The sequence below is a fragment of the Crassostrea angulata genome, chromosome 9 (genome assembly GCF_025612915.1).
Source record: "Crassostrea angulata isolate pt1a10 chromosome 9, ASM2561291v2, whole genome shotgun sequence".
In the NCBI taxonomy this organism is placed as follows: domain Eukaryota; kingdom Metazoa; phylum Mollusca; class Bivalvia; order Ostreida; family Ostreidae; genus Magallana; species Magallana angulata.
Window position 1 is genome coordinate 18,933,138 of NC_069119.1, and position 15,757 is coordinate 18,948,894.

The window sequence follows — 15,757 nt, forward strand, 5'->3', positions numbered from 1 at the left end:
GTAAACAGGATAATATGGAGAATATATATTCTCAAAACAAAACAAAAACAGATGATATACATGTATCTTTATCTTTAATTGTGAGCATTTATCAAGGTATACATGCATGTATAGATTTTTTTTTTTAAATCTGAGGAAGAAAAAGAAATAAACATACGTTCTGCCCTACTTCGCGTTTGCACGCACAGATGTTGTTAGAATTGAAACGCTGGCCATCAGCTACATTTATGAATGAATGAATGTTAGTATAATATATGTATCATGTTTTTCGGTTTTCAATCATCGCATTTCTGAATCTTTGTAAATCGATCGATATACATATAAGATTGAAAGGAATAAACTACATGTAATATAATTTGTTTGCCCGGGATGGGGTGGGGTTGGGGTTGTTGCAAATTTTACGATATATGAGTTTATTAGTAGATTTGAATCTTCTAAGGGTTTTGGACCCAACCTCTTAGACCCGGGCTTGGCATGTGTTGATTTAGAAGATCATTCTCTCTATCAAAAATTTATCTTCAAAATCATACAGACATGCTTCTCTTTGTTTCCTGTCTTGCATAGAGAGTGTAGTAGTTTGGGCTATATATGGACCGTGGATATTGGCCTTGGTAGCTCAGTGGTCAGAGCTCCTGACTAGAGTTGCAGGGATACCGGGTATACATACGATTCCCGGTCGAGCTACATATTTTCAATGCATGTATATATACTCATTCCTTTTTCCTCCTACAAATGGCCCGGGAGTCCAAACCACCCCCTTGCAAAATTCAAATTTCTTCCGGCAAAATTAAATTTTGAAATGACCAAAATATCCCTCGCCCCAAGGTAAACTCAAATTACCGTCGGACCCCCCTCCCCCTTAAATTTTTTTTAGATCCGCGCTATTCTCTTTTGAGAGTGGACAGGCATAGCCTACATGGATGTAGGCTATGCCTACATACCTGGATGTAGGCTATGCCAGTAAACTTCTCAAATGAGAATAGATCCCCGCATGGACTGCGCGCTATAAATGTACCGACCTAAAAAATCGTATCACGTGATGTTTTGTTTTTCAACATGCATTAAAATATTTGATTATTATTAATCTATTGATTAATTTATTATGAACAATCATACTGTCACACATACATTTATCTTTAGATGATAACCTAAGAATTTTTTTATAACGTTTGACGGGTCGAAAGATCCTATCAACGATTTGACTTGCCCCCGTAATCAAGATTTATAAGGAGGGAAACACGTCCGTTACATGAAAATATCACCACGTGTAGAGAGAAAAAAGGTAAGAGAGCCGTGATCTGCGATATTTTAAATCACAATATGAATTGAAAAAGATAGATTAAGGTGTGCTTATTTGAATTTTCATATCAGAATGTACAGTTTGTTTATGATTTTTAAAATATTTCACGAAACATGCCGTGTTACCATGTGTGGCCAATCCCATCAGCCCAATCATGAGTGTAGAAACCCTTTGTTTATCATGTTGATCATGTATAATATAAATGTTTTACGCTTAAAAATTGTGATCAATGTTTATTTCGTGTTACATGAAGATACGTTATTTTGATTCCAAGAATTAAAAGTGAAATGAAAAAGGAATATATATCGATTTCCTTTACCGGTTGCATCATAGGATTAGCTTTAAAGAGCCCTTCCAGTTAGGCGCGCTTTATACAAACGCGCGTAACTGCATTTCCTTATTAACAACAGAAGAGAGAGGAGGTAAGGAGAGAACATCCTGAAGTTATTAACGTGTTATTACGATTTATGTCATATTATATCTAATTATTTAAATTGTTTTGTTTATGTTTGACGTACGTTTGCATTGTTTTGGCCGTGCATGATAAACAAAATAAATTTTTCTAAGAATTAGACCTAAATATAAATTTGGCTCCAAAACCATAAAGTGAAAACAGGATTCAACAGAAGGGTGAATTTTTAAAAACAATTAATATCAACAAATTTATGAAGTTTTTAAAAAGAAGGTTTGTACCTTAAATTTACTAAAGGATAATCTTTAAACAATTGTTAATCATTATATTTTTTTAGTTATTTTTTTTATTGGGAAAGGGGGGGGGGTCTTTGTGATTAGGCCTTGATTTTTATTCTTTTATTTAATAAAAATTAATACACAATCCACTTGGATAGAACTATGAATTGATTAAACAAAAACACTAAATAATTAATTAATGATTAATTACTAATTAGCATTTGCAAAAGCATGGTTATAATATTTCAACCATAAACTTTTTCACAAATGACTAAGGAAACAGAATGGTCCAAGTTGAGTGTATATCTTCTTTTTCTTCAAATGACGCAAAGAACATTCATTAATATAGTATTGATTTTTGATAATTTTTTCATCTCGGCTGCCTTGAAGCTAAAAATCTATCTGTACACTATATGAATTTATAAAACGTGATGAACTTTTATAAACTTGCTATGGTTCGATCATTAATTTGCAAGCTGTTGTTCATGGACTACTTTTGTATTACTAATAAAAATTTTAATGCTTGTTGATCAATGCATTATTAAAGAATCAAGTTTTTTAAATGGCCCCCTATTGCTTACTGTGCATTAAATAAACTATAACGTTTTTTTTTTTTTTTTTAAATGACTATGTCATGTCCATTTTAAGTTGGTTTTTTTTTTTGGCTTTTTTTTCATCTTGCCTTTGAACTTAGCTGTTATCAGACCTTTACCATACACATAAATGTTCATGATATTTTGGTCGTTAAAATTGATTGTGATGTAACTGATGTTAAACCCAGCTTTTATTGTGCCTTTTCCATAACTGTGAACCCAGCCTTTATCAGACCTTTACAATTTACATGCAATATACATTTTCAAAACATTTTTTACTTTTAGATCATGATGTTGAACCCAGATTCTATCAGGCCTTAAAGTTTACAATTTGCATCCATTTTCAATTTTTGTTTTGTATAGATTGTCCTGATATCGAACCAAGCCTCTACCAAACCTTGGAAATGTCTAAGCCATTTGTATCCTCCACCCCCATGAAGTATGAGAAGTCAGACGCCAGTTTACTGACCACATGTACCTACACAGAGGTCCCCTGCGCAGACTTTGACCCCGAGGCCGAAGGCATCTCCCTGTGTATCGATAAAAATGGTACGGCTCACTGGCCAGCTAGAATGTTGAGAATTATTTTTACAAAATGAGGATTTATTGAATGCATAATTTGTATGTTTTGTATGCATGTGCACAAAAAAATGAGTTATACTTTTAAATAGTCTTTATGATGTTCTTCTTTGCATATTAACTAGTATCAGGATAAAAGTAACCTTTAAAAAGTAGAAGTTTAAAAAGAGATCAAAATATATTGGAAAATGTGTTTTCAATTGATTTGTAAATTTTAGGATTCATATTCTGGTTTTGTTTTTGAAGATGATTTTTAGAGGAAAGATATTTTTTGTTTGCTACTCAATAAAAAATTCAATAAATAATTGGCATGTTTACATTAAAACACAGATATAGCAAACACACTTGTAATAAATTGACATTTTCAAAGAAGTAGTTTTCATTCCCAATTACTTTATAACATGTTGTAAAATTTACGGATATAACAAATTACGCTTCTAACTCCCCTGGCACTTTGTTATGAGCGAATTACGCTTCTAACTCCCCTGGCACTTTGTTATAAGCATGTTTTACTGCTTATACAGTATAAAAAAATCAGAAAAAGAAAAAAAATTGAAATTTTTTTGTGATCTTTGTCAGGTTTAAATGTTGGATGAGTCAGTGTGTGATATCTGTTTTCAGTGAGTGAAAAGAAAGGACCAGAGGACAGTAGCTCTGAGTTGTCCTCGGACGGCAGCAGTAACAGGTTGTTCAGCAGCTTCATCCAGATCCACTCCGATGTGTCCAACTTCTACAAGTCTAACCACTCACACATCAAAACTGTAAGTCTCTCTCTCTCTCTCTCTCTCTCTCTCTCGTGTAAAATAGATAGAACAGGAACAATTCGCATTAATTTACAGGAATAAATTCAAAATCTCTTGGACTGTTTTGTCAAGACAAAACCAGATTAAACTCATTTTTTTATGCATTGTTTTATGTATCTTGAAAAAAAATTACATCAAATAGAAATTTGTTCTCATAACAAACAGTTCAAGCTTAAACTTTTCTGATATACACTGAGTTACTGACAGGGGGCGACTACAGTGGCTTTACTTACTGAGTATTAAATTTTGTAATTTTTTGGTTCTTGAATGTTTGTAACTTGGGTTTTGCAGGGAGTGTATGTAGCCTTGATTGGTGTGTACATGGCCTACTTTGTGGCTGCCATGGTGATCTCTCACGAAAAGAAGGTCAAGGACCCGACCCCCTTGATTATCGTTACCGCGGTGACAGCGACCTTCATTACAATATGGCTGGTGAGGAAACACTTTGGCAAACAGATCCAAGAAAAGCTGGTTTTTCACGTGGTTTTCTTCTTTGAACAGCGAGAGAAAATGGTCAAGGCTTTAAAAATGTAAGCAGTATTTACAACACCTTCTGATTTTTATACCCCCGCAAACGAAGTTTAGGGGGGTATATTGGTTTCACCCTGTCCGTCTGTCTGTCCGTCCGTCTGTCCGTCTGTCCGTCTGTCTGTAGACGCAACTTTGTCCCCCCTATAGAATTTTTTATTACTGCATGGAACAGTTTGAAAATTTGTACATATGTTGAACACCATCTGAAGATGTGCACCTGCAATTTTTTTTAAGATCAGACAAGATTTAATGATTTTATGACAGTTTTCATTTTCCTTATTCTATATATTGTACACTAATGTTGAAAAGTAAGGGAGGTAATCCCTACAGATTTTATTAATTAATTAATTAATAGAAAACACTCTAAAATATATTTATATAAATACATCCAGATGGAGTTTTTTGTCTTTATGTCTTAATTAATAAAAAAAATATATTTTTTATAAGTCTTCTATCAACTGACAATGCAAAGTTTTTGTTTGTCAATGATAAATTCTTAGGAGCTAATAAGAACATCAAAGACAAGTGTGGCTGAATTCATTTGTCCCAAGGGAGCCATTATCTGAGCCATGGTTCAGATGGAGCATGTGTTTAGGGGAAATTGATAATTTGTAAAGTGGGTGATGGTTTTGGGACTATTTTAAAACTGTTTCATGCAAACCAAAAGGTCTATCATTATAAGGAAATAAATAATATAATTATTAATAAAGAAGTTAAACTATTTTTAGAGGTTGTTTAAATTTATTTGTCAATAAATTGATGAAGTGACCCTATTGGGCATTAATTTAAATGAAATTCAAAATTACTGATATGATTGTAGTGTTTTGGCAATTATAAAATTGTTTGTAATATTAAATTTTCTTTTTTTACATATTTTTACATAGTATGGTAATTATGGTAATGTTTTGGGAGTTTATTAAATTTAACAAGTTCATCAAAGAAAATCATAGTCCTATGAGATCAATTTTCTGATATGGAGTTCCATTGTGCCATAGGAGAAAGTGAGGAAAATTTGAAACAACTAATTGCATCTGTCAAGACTCTTATTAGAAAGATATTGAAAGTTTTATCAACAGAAGAGCATTGCTTGGCTACCGGTATTTCTATTCACTGCAAAGGGAGGGGTTATTTTCATTTTGTTGGTTTTTCTTTAAATCAATTAAATAAAAATATGATCAAATACATACATTTGTAAATGTATTACTGTTATAGATATGTATTTACAGTGAAATTCTGACAATTTTGATTTAAATTTTTCTTTGTTAACTAATTTTTTTTTTTTTACAATTCTAGAAATTTTTTTGTATGTGTTCCAAACCTTTATTATTCAATTCAATTATTTGTCCCATTTGAAATTAGCCTAGCGGGGGTATTAGTCCCATTAGGACAGTTCTAGTTTAAAATGGAATAAATTGTCTTGCTAACTAACATGTATTTAACTTTCCCTGTAATGATATTTATATTTGCAGTCCATTGTTCAATTTTTTAACTTTTTGATTTAAGGCATGTGATTGAAGTAAACAGACACCCAATGTTCTGATAGAAATAAATCATTACCATTGTAAAACTATCAAGATTGATCAACTGTGATGATTCTTCTAAGTCTTTGTTTATGTCTTTCAGTGTATTGTGCCTAGTGTTGGTTGTGGCAGCAGTCGTTGTTATAGCGTTTTCTGTGTGGGAACAGCCCAGGAATCTGGTCTCCATCAGTGGCTTCATTTTCTTCTTGTTCATCCTCCTAATCTGCTCTGCTCATCCCACAAAGGTAGGCTTATGAAGAAGACATCTTGTACATGGATATCCTCTGATAAACACAATCAATGTTAATGTGCAAGGCGGTGCAGTTAACTGATGCATGCATGGATTGAATTTTTATTTGAATTTCCACTGACTCGGAGTCAAAATTTTTGTGTTCAGTGCAGACCAGTGACTGATTTGATTTCCTCCTTTTTCATGTCCCTGTGCAAATGCAGTTTGTTAATCTTTATTTTAAAGAGAGATATATAAAAAAAATTGAATCTGAGGTTTGAAGACTAAATGCAAAATTTCATACAGGTGAACTGGCGTCCCGTGTTAGGTGGCTTGGCCCTGCAGTTCTTCTTTGCGGCCATGATTCTGAAGTGGGATGTCGGCCAAGCAGTGTTTGAATTTCTAGGCAACCAGGTCCAAACTTTCCTGGAATTTACCAACACAGGGACCAAGTTTGTGTTCGGAGACAAGTACACAGATCACCCATTTGCAATGGTGGTATGTAACAGACAAGATAATTTCATGTACATGTACCTCCTACCTCTTCTCAGGGATTGTTTTCAATATCTTTAAAAATTTAATTGATTCTAACCAACGGCTTAGAAGGTTTCATCAAAAACATTGAAAGTTTTCTTCCCTGGCAAAAGGAGGGGGTGTGGAGGTAATTTTGAAATGTTTTACCTCAGATTGTTTGTAGATGCGACAACTTTATTATTATTTTTTTTTTTTTAATTTAGGTACTTCCTGTGATAGTGTTCTTCAGCTGTGCGATATCTGTCTTGTACTACGTCGGAGCCATGCAAGTCGTCATCGGGAAAATCGCCTGGGTCATGAGGGTCAGTCTCGGTACTTCTGCACCCGAGTCTTTATGTGCAGCTGGAAACATTTTCATTGGACAGGTAAAGAAACTTGTTTTTTGGGTTTTTTTTACAGTTCAAAGGTGTGCATATGACCTAACAGTTAAGGTGGAATAACACATCATCATAAAATGGCTAACCACTGATCGAAACAACATTTCGTTTTATTAAAAGGATTTTATCGACAACAACATGTAAACTTACTCCATAGCCGAGTGGATAAAGTGTTGGACTTGTGATCTGTACATCCTTAGTTCGAATCCCGCAGGGGCTTTTGTTGTTACTTACTGAAATAATTATTTTAGATATTCATTTTTTATCTCCAAACTGCAAATTTTTCGCTTAATATTTGACATACATGTACAGTTTATTTATCATTATATCTTTCATTATCAAATAACGTCCTGTTAATTTGAGTGACTTTTTCCAGGTGTGTTATTACACCTTAAGTTTTTCATGTGCAGTAACACTATGTCATGACAATCAGATGCTGCTGCATTGATCAACTTTATTGCTGTATATAGTGAAAAATAAATAACTCAATTTTTCAATTATTAAGTTTAGAGAAAATAAACAAAAAAAATTGAATTGTTCCCCTTTTCAAAAAGTTGCAATGAATATAATAATACAATCCTTGCCTACCTCATTGTTTTTTGAAAGTTTTGACCTGCAGGGTGAAAGAAAAGTGTTTTTTTTAATGGGACCTAGTAGTAAATGGAATTAATAAGCACACATATATTAATTTGTGTAAGCATTTTCCACCAACACTAGATTTGTCTCTATTCTCTATTGACTATATTCTCTATTCTCATTAAGAGTTGTCAAGCAGAAATAAACAGTAATGTTTACCGTGAAATTTAGCATTCATAAGTTTGACTCAGATTTTCTTGAACTGGTCATTTTCAGACGGAGGCTCCCATTATGATTCGTCCATTCTTGGCATTGATGACCAAGTCGGAGCTCCATGCTGTGATGACCGGAGGTTTTGCTACCATAGCTGGGGGAGTGTTAGCAGCCTACATATCCTTTGGGGTAAGTTTGACTGTAATCCAGACATGTATATGATATCAATATAAATCTTAATAAATAGAGTGAAGAAAAATAAAAATATTATTTTTTCTAAATAATTGGTGAATTGGTGAAACAGCTTGCCACATGTCATATTTATAAAGAAAATATAACCTAAAAAAAAAATCCATTTCATTATGAACATTAACATGTTTACGTTCATGCTTTAGTTTGAAAAATATTTTTTGCCTTCACTGTATTGGTCTTGTGGTGCGAAAGTACATTAATTCATAAACATACAAAGAGATTTACAATTTAGTGAGATTTTTACCCCCTCCCCCTTCCCTTTGTAGTGGGGTCTTATGTTATAAGCTCTGCATACATGTACATAAGAATATGAGAAAGGCAAGCTAGTGACAGTGATCGAGGCCCAATGTCATTAAGATTTATAAGATTTATCATTCCGTTGTAGGTATCAGCAGAGCACCTGCTGTGTGCCTCAGTGATGAACGCCCCCGCTGCCTTGGCCGTGTCCAAACTACTTTACCCAGAGACGGAGACCAGCAAACTTAGGAAGGCTTCAGACCTCGGCACAGACGAAAAGTAAGATATTTTGGCAGTTTTTTTTTGTACACTGGAATTCTAATTAATATTTTTTTTTTTTTTTCTTTACAGAGATTTTTGTCATAACATTATTGAGTTGGTTCCAATAAGTATCTTGCTAAATAGAGAAAAAGATGAATATTTTATCAATTAATACTTAGTAATGACATGCAACTTTGTGCTTTTTGTCAATATTCTTATTAGTAAATTCATTTGTTGATGACCATAGGTTAAGAATGCTTGCAATGTATTTCTGAATACATATTTTAATGGGTTGTACAATTTAATAATGGAATTTTCTTCTTTAGTAATTTATATTGATGTATGGGTTTTCATATGTGGCCACTATAATTAATAGGAAAGAGAGAAACATCCTGGAAGCCGCCGCTGCTGGTGCCTCGTCCTCCATTAAACTGGTGGCCAACATTGCGGCCAATCTGATTGCCTTTCTTGCCATGTTGGAGTTTGTTAATGCCGTCCTCTCCTGGTTTGGGAGCTTTGTCGGTTATCCTGAGTTCTCTTTTCAGGTAAAAAAAGTCACCAATCAATGCCTGCTTAGAGTGTATAACTAAATTTGTCTGCAAGATATTTCATTTTTATTTAACCTAAACTTTTGGCCAAATTTTTACAGATTCTCTAAACTTAAAAAATATTTAATATCTCATCGACTAATAATTTAAATGTTTTTTGTATTGATAAGGAATGAATAGTAAATGAATTCTGCTAATATCCTATGTCATCTATTTTTAAGGGTACAGTATTAAATGTATTTTTAGCAAGTTTCTTTTTAATAAAATATCAAAGGAAGAACTCTTTGATTTATTAATGAGATACCTGGTACATTTGGTAGTTTTTTGTATGATCATGTCATGTCATGAATGGCCAATTTCTATGACTTTTTCCATTACAGATGATCTGTTCTTATGTCCTGATGCCCTTAGCATATCTGATGGGTGTCGACTGGGCTGATTGTGGAATTGTGGGTGAACTAATTGGAATCAAAACCTTCCTCAACGAGTTCTTGGCCTACGGAGAATTGTCCACCTACCTCAATAACAGAAAATCATGCACAGGGCGGATTTTGGCTGTATGTACCGTAATAGCAATGTGATTTATTTTTATGTTGTCTATCAAATAGACCCTCTAAGAATGAATTACTGTGGTTTCATCAATATTCGTTGAATACCAATTCTTGTGGATTTTGTTGTGAAATTGATCAACGAAATTTATTGTTCATTGAAGTGCAATTTCTACTTGAATTTTGTATTGATAGGATCATGAACAACGAATTTACGTGTCCTTGAAACTGTTAATATCATTAAAGTCACGAAAATTGATACCCACGAATATTAATGAAACCACAGTACATAATAAAACTATTATTTAAAAATCCAGATATTTGATCAGTCCAAGTTTTGTTGAAATATATTCAGTAAATGACGGTTCAGTTTTTGATGTACAATAACAATGCAATATAGAGTAATGTTTAATAGAGACACATATGCATGTGTGTTTCTGTGTTAAACCTCTTAGATGAGATAAATTCCAGTCTTATTGTAGCTTTGAGATACTCTAGGATTTAAGACACTAATGTTAAAATCTTAAAATCAGTTAATACTCATTATAAAGTCATATCCAAAGATTCATAGTCATGAATATTTGCAAAAAATTATGTCAAAGATGCATGTAGTTTGGACTACTTGCAACATATCCAAAGTATTCAAACACCAACTGCGTTGTGAGTATTATTGAAAACTTTATTCCACATTAAATAAAAGTCACAGCTAGGAAATTTCCTGTTTTACATTTCTCAGATAGCTCCATTAGCTCCATTTAGTACATTTCTATATTTTATCTAGGTCTAATCTGAAACTTTTTTCCATATTTATTAAAACTCACAGCTAAGAAATCTCCTGTTAAACATTTCTAAGATACCTCCATAGTATACATGTACATTTTTATATTTTATCCAGGTCCGATCTGAAATCATCGCTACCTATGCCCTGTGTGGGTTCGCTAACCTGAGTTCTATCGGGATTCAGCTCGGAGCTCTGGGTCCAATGGCACCCAGTCGGAGGGGAGACCTCGCCCAGATCGTACTGCGGGCTCTGTTAGGGGGGATAGTCACTAGTCTCATGACTGCTTGTATAGCAGGTAAGGCTCTCTCAATTAGTTTTTCTATCTCTCTCAATAAAACTTTTCCTAATTGTTGCACTAGCTATCAAGAGCCAAACATAATGATATACCCAGGAACTAGAATATGGTAATGCCCATCTTATATGTCTAGTCAATGTATTTCAATGGTAACGCCAAAAATTCTTTTTAATTCATAAAAGTTCTGTATCCATTGTTGAAGTATTGAAAAAATAACAGATTTTTCATGTAGACTATAACTTACAATGTAAAAAAGTAAAACCCTATAATCTCTGAAAGTGGTTAGATGTAGCATTGTATCTTTGAAATATGGCTTGCTCTGTAGGTCTTCTTGTTGCTGAACCCATTACACAACTTGCCTGTCTCAACTCCACTGTTGTCAATGCCACAATGATTCCTTCGGCGACCAACTTGACCACTACTCTGACCTTTGTTTCACGGTTCATCGAGCAGACAACAGCCTCCGTATGATAGTGAATGATCGAGGAAATCATCATTTGAAAAAAAAATTATTGTCTCACTTTTCCTCTTTTTTAAAAAAAAATTATTTATGAATATCAAATATGTACAGTGTACATGTCTATGAAAATTTTCATACATATATTTGTAGCTACATAGTTATTCATATTTGTACCTATGGTAACAAAAGGTATTGTTTTTTTAAGTAGTGTGTTATTTACCTATACACTACTTTGGACAAGTATTAATACATGTATTTATATTCAGACACTTTACAGTAAACAGGAATGAAAAAGCACATATATAATCAGTAAAACTGTATTATCATGCATGTCAGATGATCAAACTAGACCCATTTGTATTGTGTATTTATTGTGTTCCTTTAGGAATAGTAATGATGATATATTTAATATTAATAACCATATTTTTAGCAATCATAGGTGTATTTTATTACAGATTGAAATATTTTTTAATTTATTCTCTAAAACGTAGAGAGAATATAGAACAATATCAGATATTTACCAGTTAAGGCAGCATGGCTACATATCACCATCAATGTAAATACAATCAAAGAAAAATAATGGTTTTTCCTGTAGTTTCGTTGTAGTTAACTCAGAAATAGGTACATTGTACTTGTACATGAAATTGTTAACAAAAACTAATATATATAGATTAGATCACGTTTACCATTTGTGGAGACCAAACTTTTTTGTATTTTAGATGAATGATGCCCAAAAAAATGTACAATTTTCAATGTTGGTAAAAAGTTATCATACTTCAAAGAAAGTTGGCAAGGTTTTGTTTATAAAGTGATTGCTTTTGATTTTCTGTGTGGTTTGTGCTGGCAATGAAATGAAGAATTCTGTGTTTAAAGAGCTTTTGGTGTGTGAGTGTGTTTATTTATCACTTAAAGAGAAAAAAGTTATTATATATGTATTTTCTCATGAATATTTCAAATGCTTGAGTGGCTTGTGTCAAGTCATAAGCAGCCATGTACAATGTTTTAACACAGGCTGTCATGTTGTTATGTTAAATGGAAATGATCTTTTTTTTTAATGTCGCAGCTTCTTAATACTCTAATACTTTACTTTAGGGTTGAGGTATTTTTTTTTATGCTGAACTACAGCGGTATACTCATCCATAATTTTCTTTACATATTTTTGAATCTCGTATCAAGTCAGTCAGCAAGTGACTTGGTTTATTTTTCCACTGAAGTGGAAATGTGAAACTGTGGATTGATCAATTTTGAATACCAATTTTTGTTGACCTCGCTTTTGAGTTGATCTAAAAATAAAATGTTCAGCAAAGTAGTATTTTCAATAACATTGTATTGATTGGTAGTTACTTATCATTAAAACTTAGATTTTCATTAAATCCACAAAAACTTATGCCCACAAATATTGATATAACCACTGTAGATGATTTTTGTTTGTTTGTTTGGTGATTTATTTGTTGTGTTCTTCGGTGATTTTACTAATGTGCTTTGCCTCTTTTTTCCACTTGCTCAATATTTCTTTTGTTTCTAGTCTTTGTCTTATGAATGAGAAGTCAATGTCCTGTTAGTATTTGTAAATAAGATAACTTCTACCTTAGTCAAAATGCCTGACGTTTTTCTGGATTTTTGAAAGATTTTGATAACTTTGATGTTTTCCTATTTTTTTTTGATGATTTTGATATTTTTAATGCCAGACATAAAAAATAACAAAACCGTTAAAAAAGCCAGGAAAACTTCAGATATTTTGGACTACTACCCAAGAAATTAAACTCTAGGCAATTGATAGTTTAGACAGGAGAGTTAATTCTCACTTGAGTACTGTAATGAATAAGCTGAAGTGTGTGACTGTTTCATACTAGTATGCTAAGCAGATTTTTTTGTATGAATTTTATATCAGTAAGAAGAAGGGAGAGCACTCATTAAATGTTTAACAGTTTTTTCAGAGAGTGAAATCATGATAAAACATCTACCTGGTGTATGATGAGGCAAAGCAAATTTGCAAAATATTCAGGACTTTGTGTAAAACTCCATTGTTCTTTTTTATGAATAGAAATTTGCTGTATTGATAATTAAACTATGCATTCAAATGAAGAGTATGTGCTCCAAAGACCTTTTTTTGAATCTCAATGTATCTCAGCCTATTGCATTCTAAATTATTGCAATTTATATTACATATGATTATATTCTAATTAATAACACATGTACTTTTAACAGGCAGCATGGATAATAACATCATTATACATGTACATATATTTAATATTATGTTCTCCAGTGGTTGCAGTGGGGTTTTTAATTATTTATCACTATTTTTCAACATTGATTTAAAATTTGTGCATGTCTAAGTTTGATTTATTTTATTTTTATCAAATTGAAACGGGAAGTAGTGATGTGAACAAAGTCAAAGATCAGTTTTTAATGATAGGTTCTTAGAATTTAGTTGGTACACTCTTTGTAGGGTAAAAATTAAGCTCAAACTTGTGAAATCCAATGTGTTCAAATTGATTTGTTGTTTTTGTATCAAGCACCTTTAACAAATGTTTTGTTCAGTACAATTGCTTTTTTGTGCATTTTGTAGAATTGAGATGAACGAAAACAATAAAATTTCCATAATATGAATAATATTGCTGTTTGAATCTCTTTATTTGAAACAAATCTAAAGTATAATTCCAATTGGTTCATGTCGAACTTTTAAAGCTGACAAAGTAGCTTAAATCAAATAATTACACAGTAGTTATCTTATGAATTGAGTTGTTCCCGCTATTGAGTTTTTGGAAGTGCCATCGGGTAATAATTCGAAATTCTCCGGTAATATACGTGAAGTTGCGAGTGTATCACCCTCTTTCTTGGTTTATCGCAAAACGAAAGTTATTTTTGTGATCATTTTGGAACAAAATAATGATTTATCGCTTAATTGGTTAGCTAAGCTAACCCGATAAAATTTAAATAGTTTTTCGCCACAGGAACTTAACAGCTTTTAAAAAAATCAAAAGACCGACATGTGTAAGGACCTTAATGGTCACCCGTGAATGAATTGCAGAAAAATATCATATTAACATATTAAATGATGCGAAACTTTTGTACCAGAATTCATGGCCTTTATACAATACAGACGATAATTAAAAATACAAATACAAGCCACGAGTTGTGGTCTGCACGATTTCTGTGAGTCATCTAAAGTTGCCATTTGGTTGCTGACATGGCATTATCTAAGGTAAACTACGAGGGTAAAATATGCAACGATATCACAAAATGTCCCATTTGCGTTGAAGATTTCAATGTCAAGATGTCTTCCGTGTTCCCATTCGATTTGTCATGAGTATCTCAAGAACCACATAGAGTCTTCGTGTCATTCAAAGACGGCGCCCATGGGGTTCTCTTGTCTTAAGCTTTCACTATGACCTTATTTATAATCTACTTGTTTAACGCTCAAGTATGAATATCATGGAATGATAGTTATTGTTGAAATTGGAATTAAATGGAATAATATATAGATTTTTAAAATTCATTCTTGTTTCTTCCTTGCATTTGCATAATCTTTTTTTGCCAAACAATGCATAATATTTGCTTTGCATCACTTTCAAATAGAATATATATCAACAAACAGAAAAAATAGAGAAAAATATTAAAGGGGGTCATCAAATTCTTTGGAAATGAGAATGTAATACTGTGTACTATTTGGTCAGATAATATAATTTGAGAGTTTGGACTCAAACGGATTTGACTGATTTTAAACTCATTATTATTTTATTTATTGCCTCTTTTAATGATTTTTATTTCAAACAGTAGAACGATTTAAAATTATTTCCTCCGTTAATATTTTTATGGTCTAGCAGCCAATTTTATTATCTAATTAGTACATCTTCTAAAGATTCAAAGGTTATACATAAGCTCGGTCAATAAAAAATATCAGGAAACTATTACTGGTTTTTTAGGAAATATTTTTTCTAACCACCAAGCATTGGAATCTAAAAATAAAACTAACATCTATTGTGTGAATAAAAACTTATTTACGAATTTAGATGAACGAAAATTTCTTCTACTCGACCTTATCCATATATATAGGGTCTTCTTCATTGCTTTTTTATTTTTTCAGTTATTTTGTTTTAGAGTTGAGTTAATTAGATAACCTTAAACTGCAATAAACAAAGAAAATCTTCACATATAGAAGGACATTAATTTTCTCATTTGAAACCGCAGAAGCACTCCAATTCATTAATATGTATCCTTATGTTGTTAATATGTAAGATAATGTATTCGTCACATGTGAATGTAACATTGCAATCAGAACTACAAAATATTATATTTATATTTTGTTGTCTACTTTAAGTTCAGTTGTTTTTAACATCAAAATCACGCAAGGGTCTAAAGTTTCAATTTAATGTCAGTTTTATTCGCATCCAAGTATCAAATAATTTTTGTATGTACATAAAGATACG

At 32.3% G+C, this 15,757-nt stretch overlaps 1 protein-coding gene across 2 annotated transcripts; it reads left to right on the plus strand.

Annotated features, from left to right (window-relative positions):
* Positions 1–1,176: 1,176 nt before the first annotated feature.
* Positions 1,177–13,942, plus strand: LOC128163697 (solute carrier family 28 member 3-like). 2 transcript variants are annotated; one of them, XM_052827329.1, is made up of 13 exons: positions 1,177–1,282; positions 2,947–3,132; positions 3,784–3,923; positions 4,257–4,495; positions 6,120–6,261; positions 6,552–6,743; positions 6,983–7,144; positions 8,009–8,134; positions 8,583–8,713; positions 9,072–9,240; positions 9,624–9,800; positions 10,687–10,867; positions 11,193–13,942. In XM_052827329.1, exons 2-13 carry the CDS (start codon positions 2,988–2,990, stop codon positions 11,336–11,338), a joined length of 1,950 nt encoding a protein of 649 aa, XP_052683289.1. In that variant the 5' UTR covers positions 1,177–1,282; positions 2,947–2,987; the 3' UTR covers positions 11,339–13,942. The 2 variants fall into 2 exon arrangements, with proteins under 2 accessions (XP_052683289.1, XP_052683287.1); XM_052827327.1 differs by lacking the exon at positions 1,177–1,282 and adding an exon at positions 1,332–1,722.
* Positions 13,943–15,757: the final 1,815 nt, after the last annotated feature.

Coding starts and splice junctions, on each gene's coding strand:
- LOC128163697 (XM_052827329.1), top strand. CDS start 2,988: ATGTCTAAGCCATTTGTATCCTCCACCCCCATGAAGTATGAGAAGTCA. Junction 8,714..9,071: donor GACCTCGGCACAGACGAAAA/GTAAGATATTTT, acceptor TATAATTAATAG/GAAAGAGAGAAACATCCTGG. Junction 9,801..10,686: donor GCACAGGGCGGATTTTGGCT/GTATGTACCGTA, acceptor TATTTTATCCAG/GTCCGATCTGAAATCATCGC.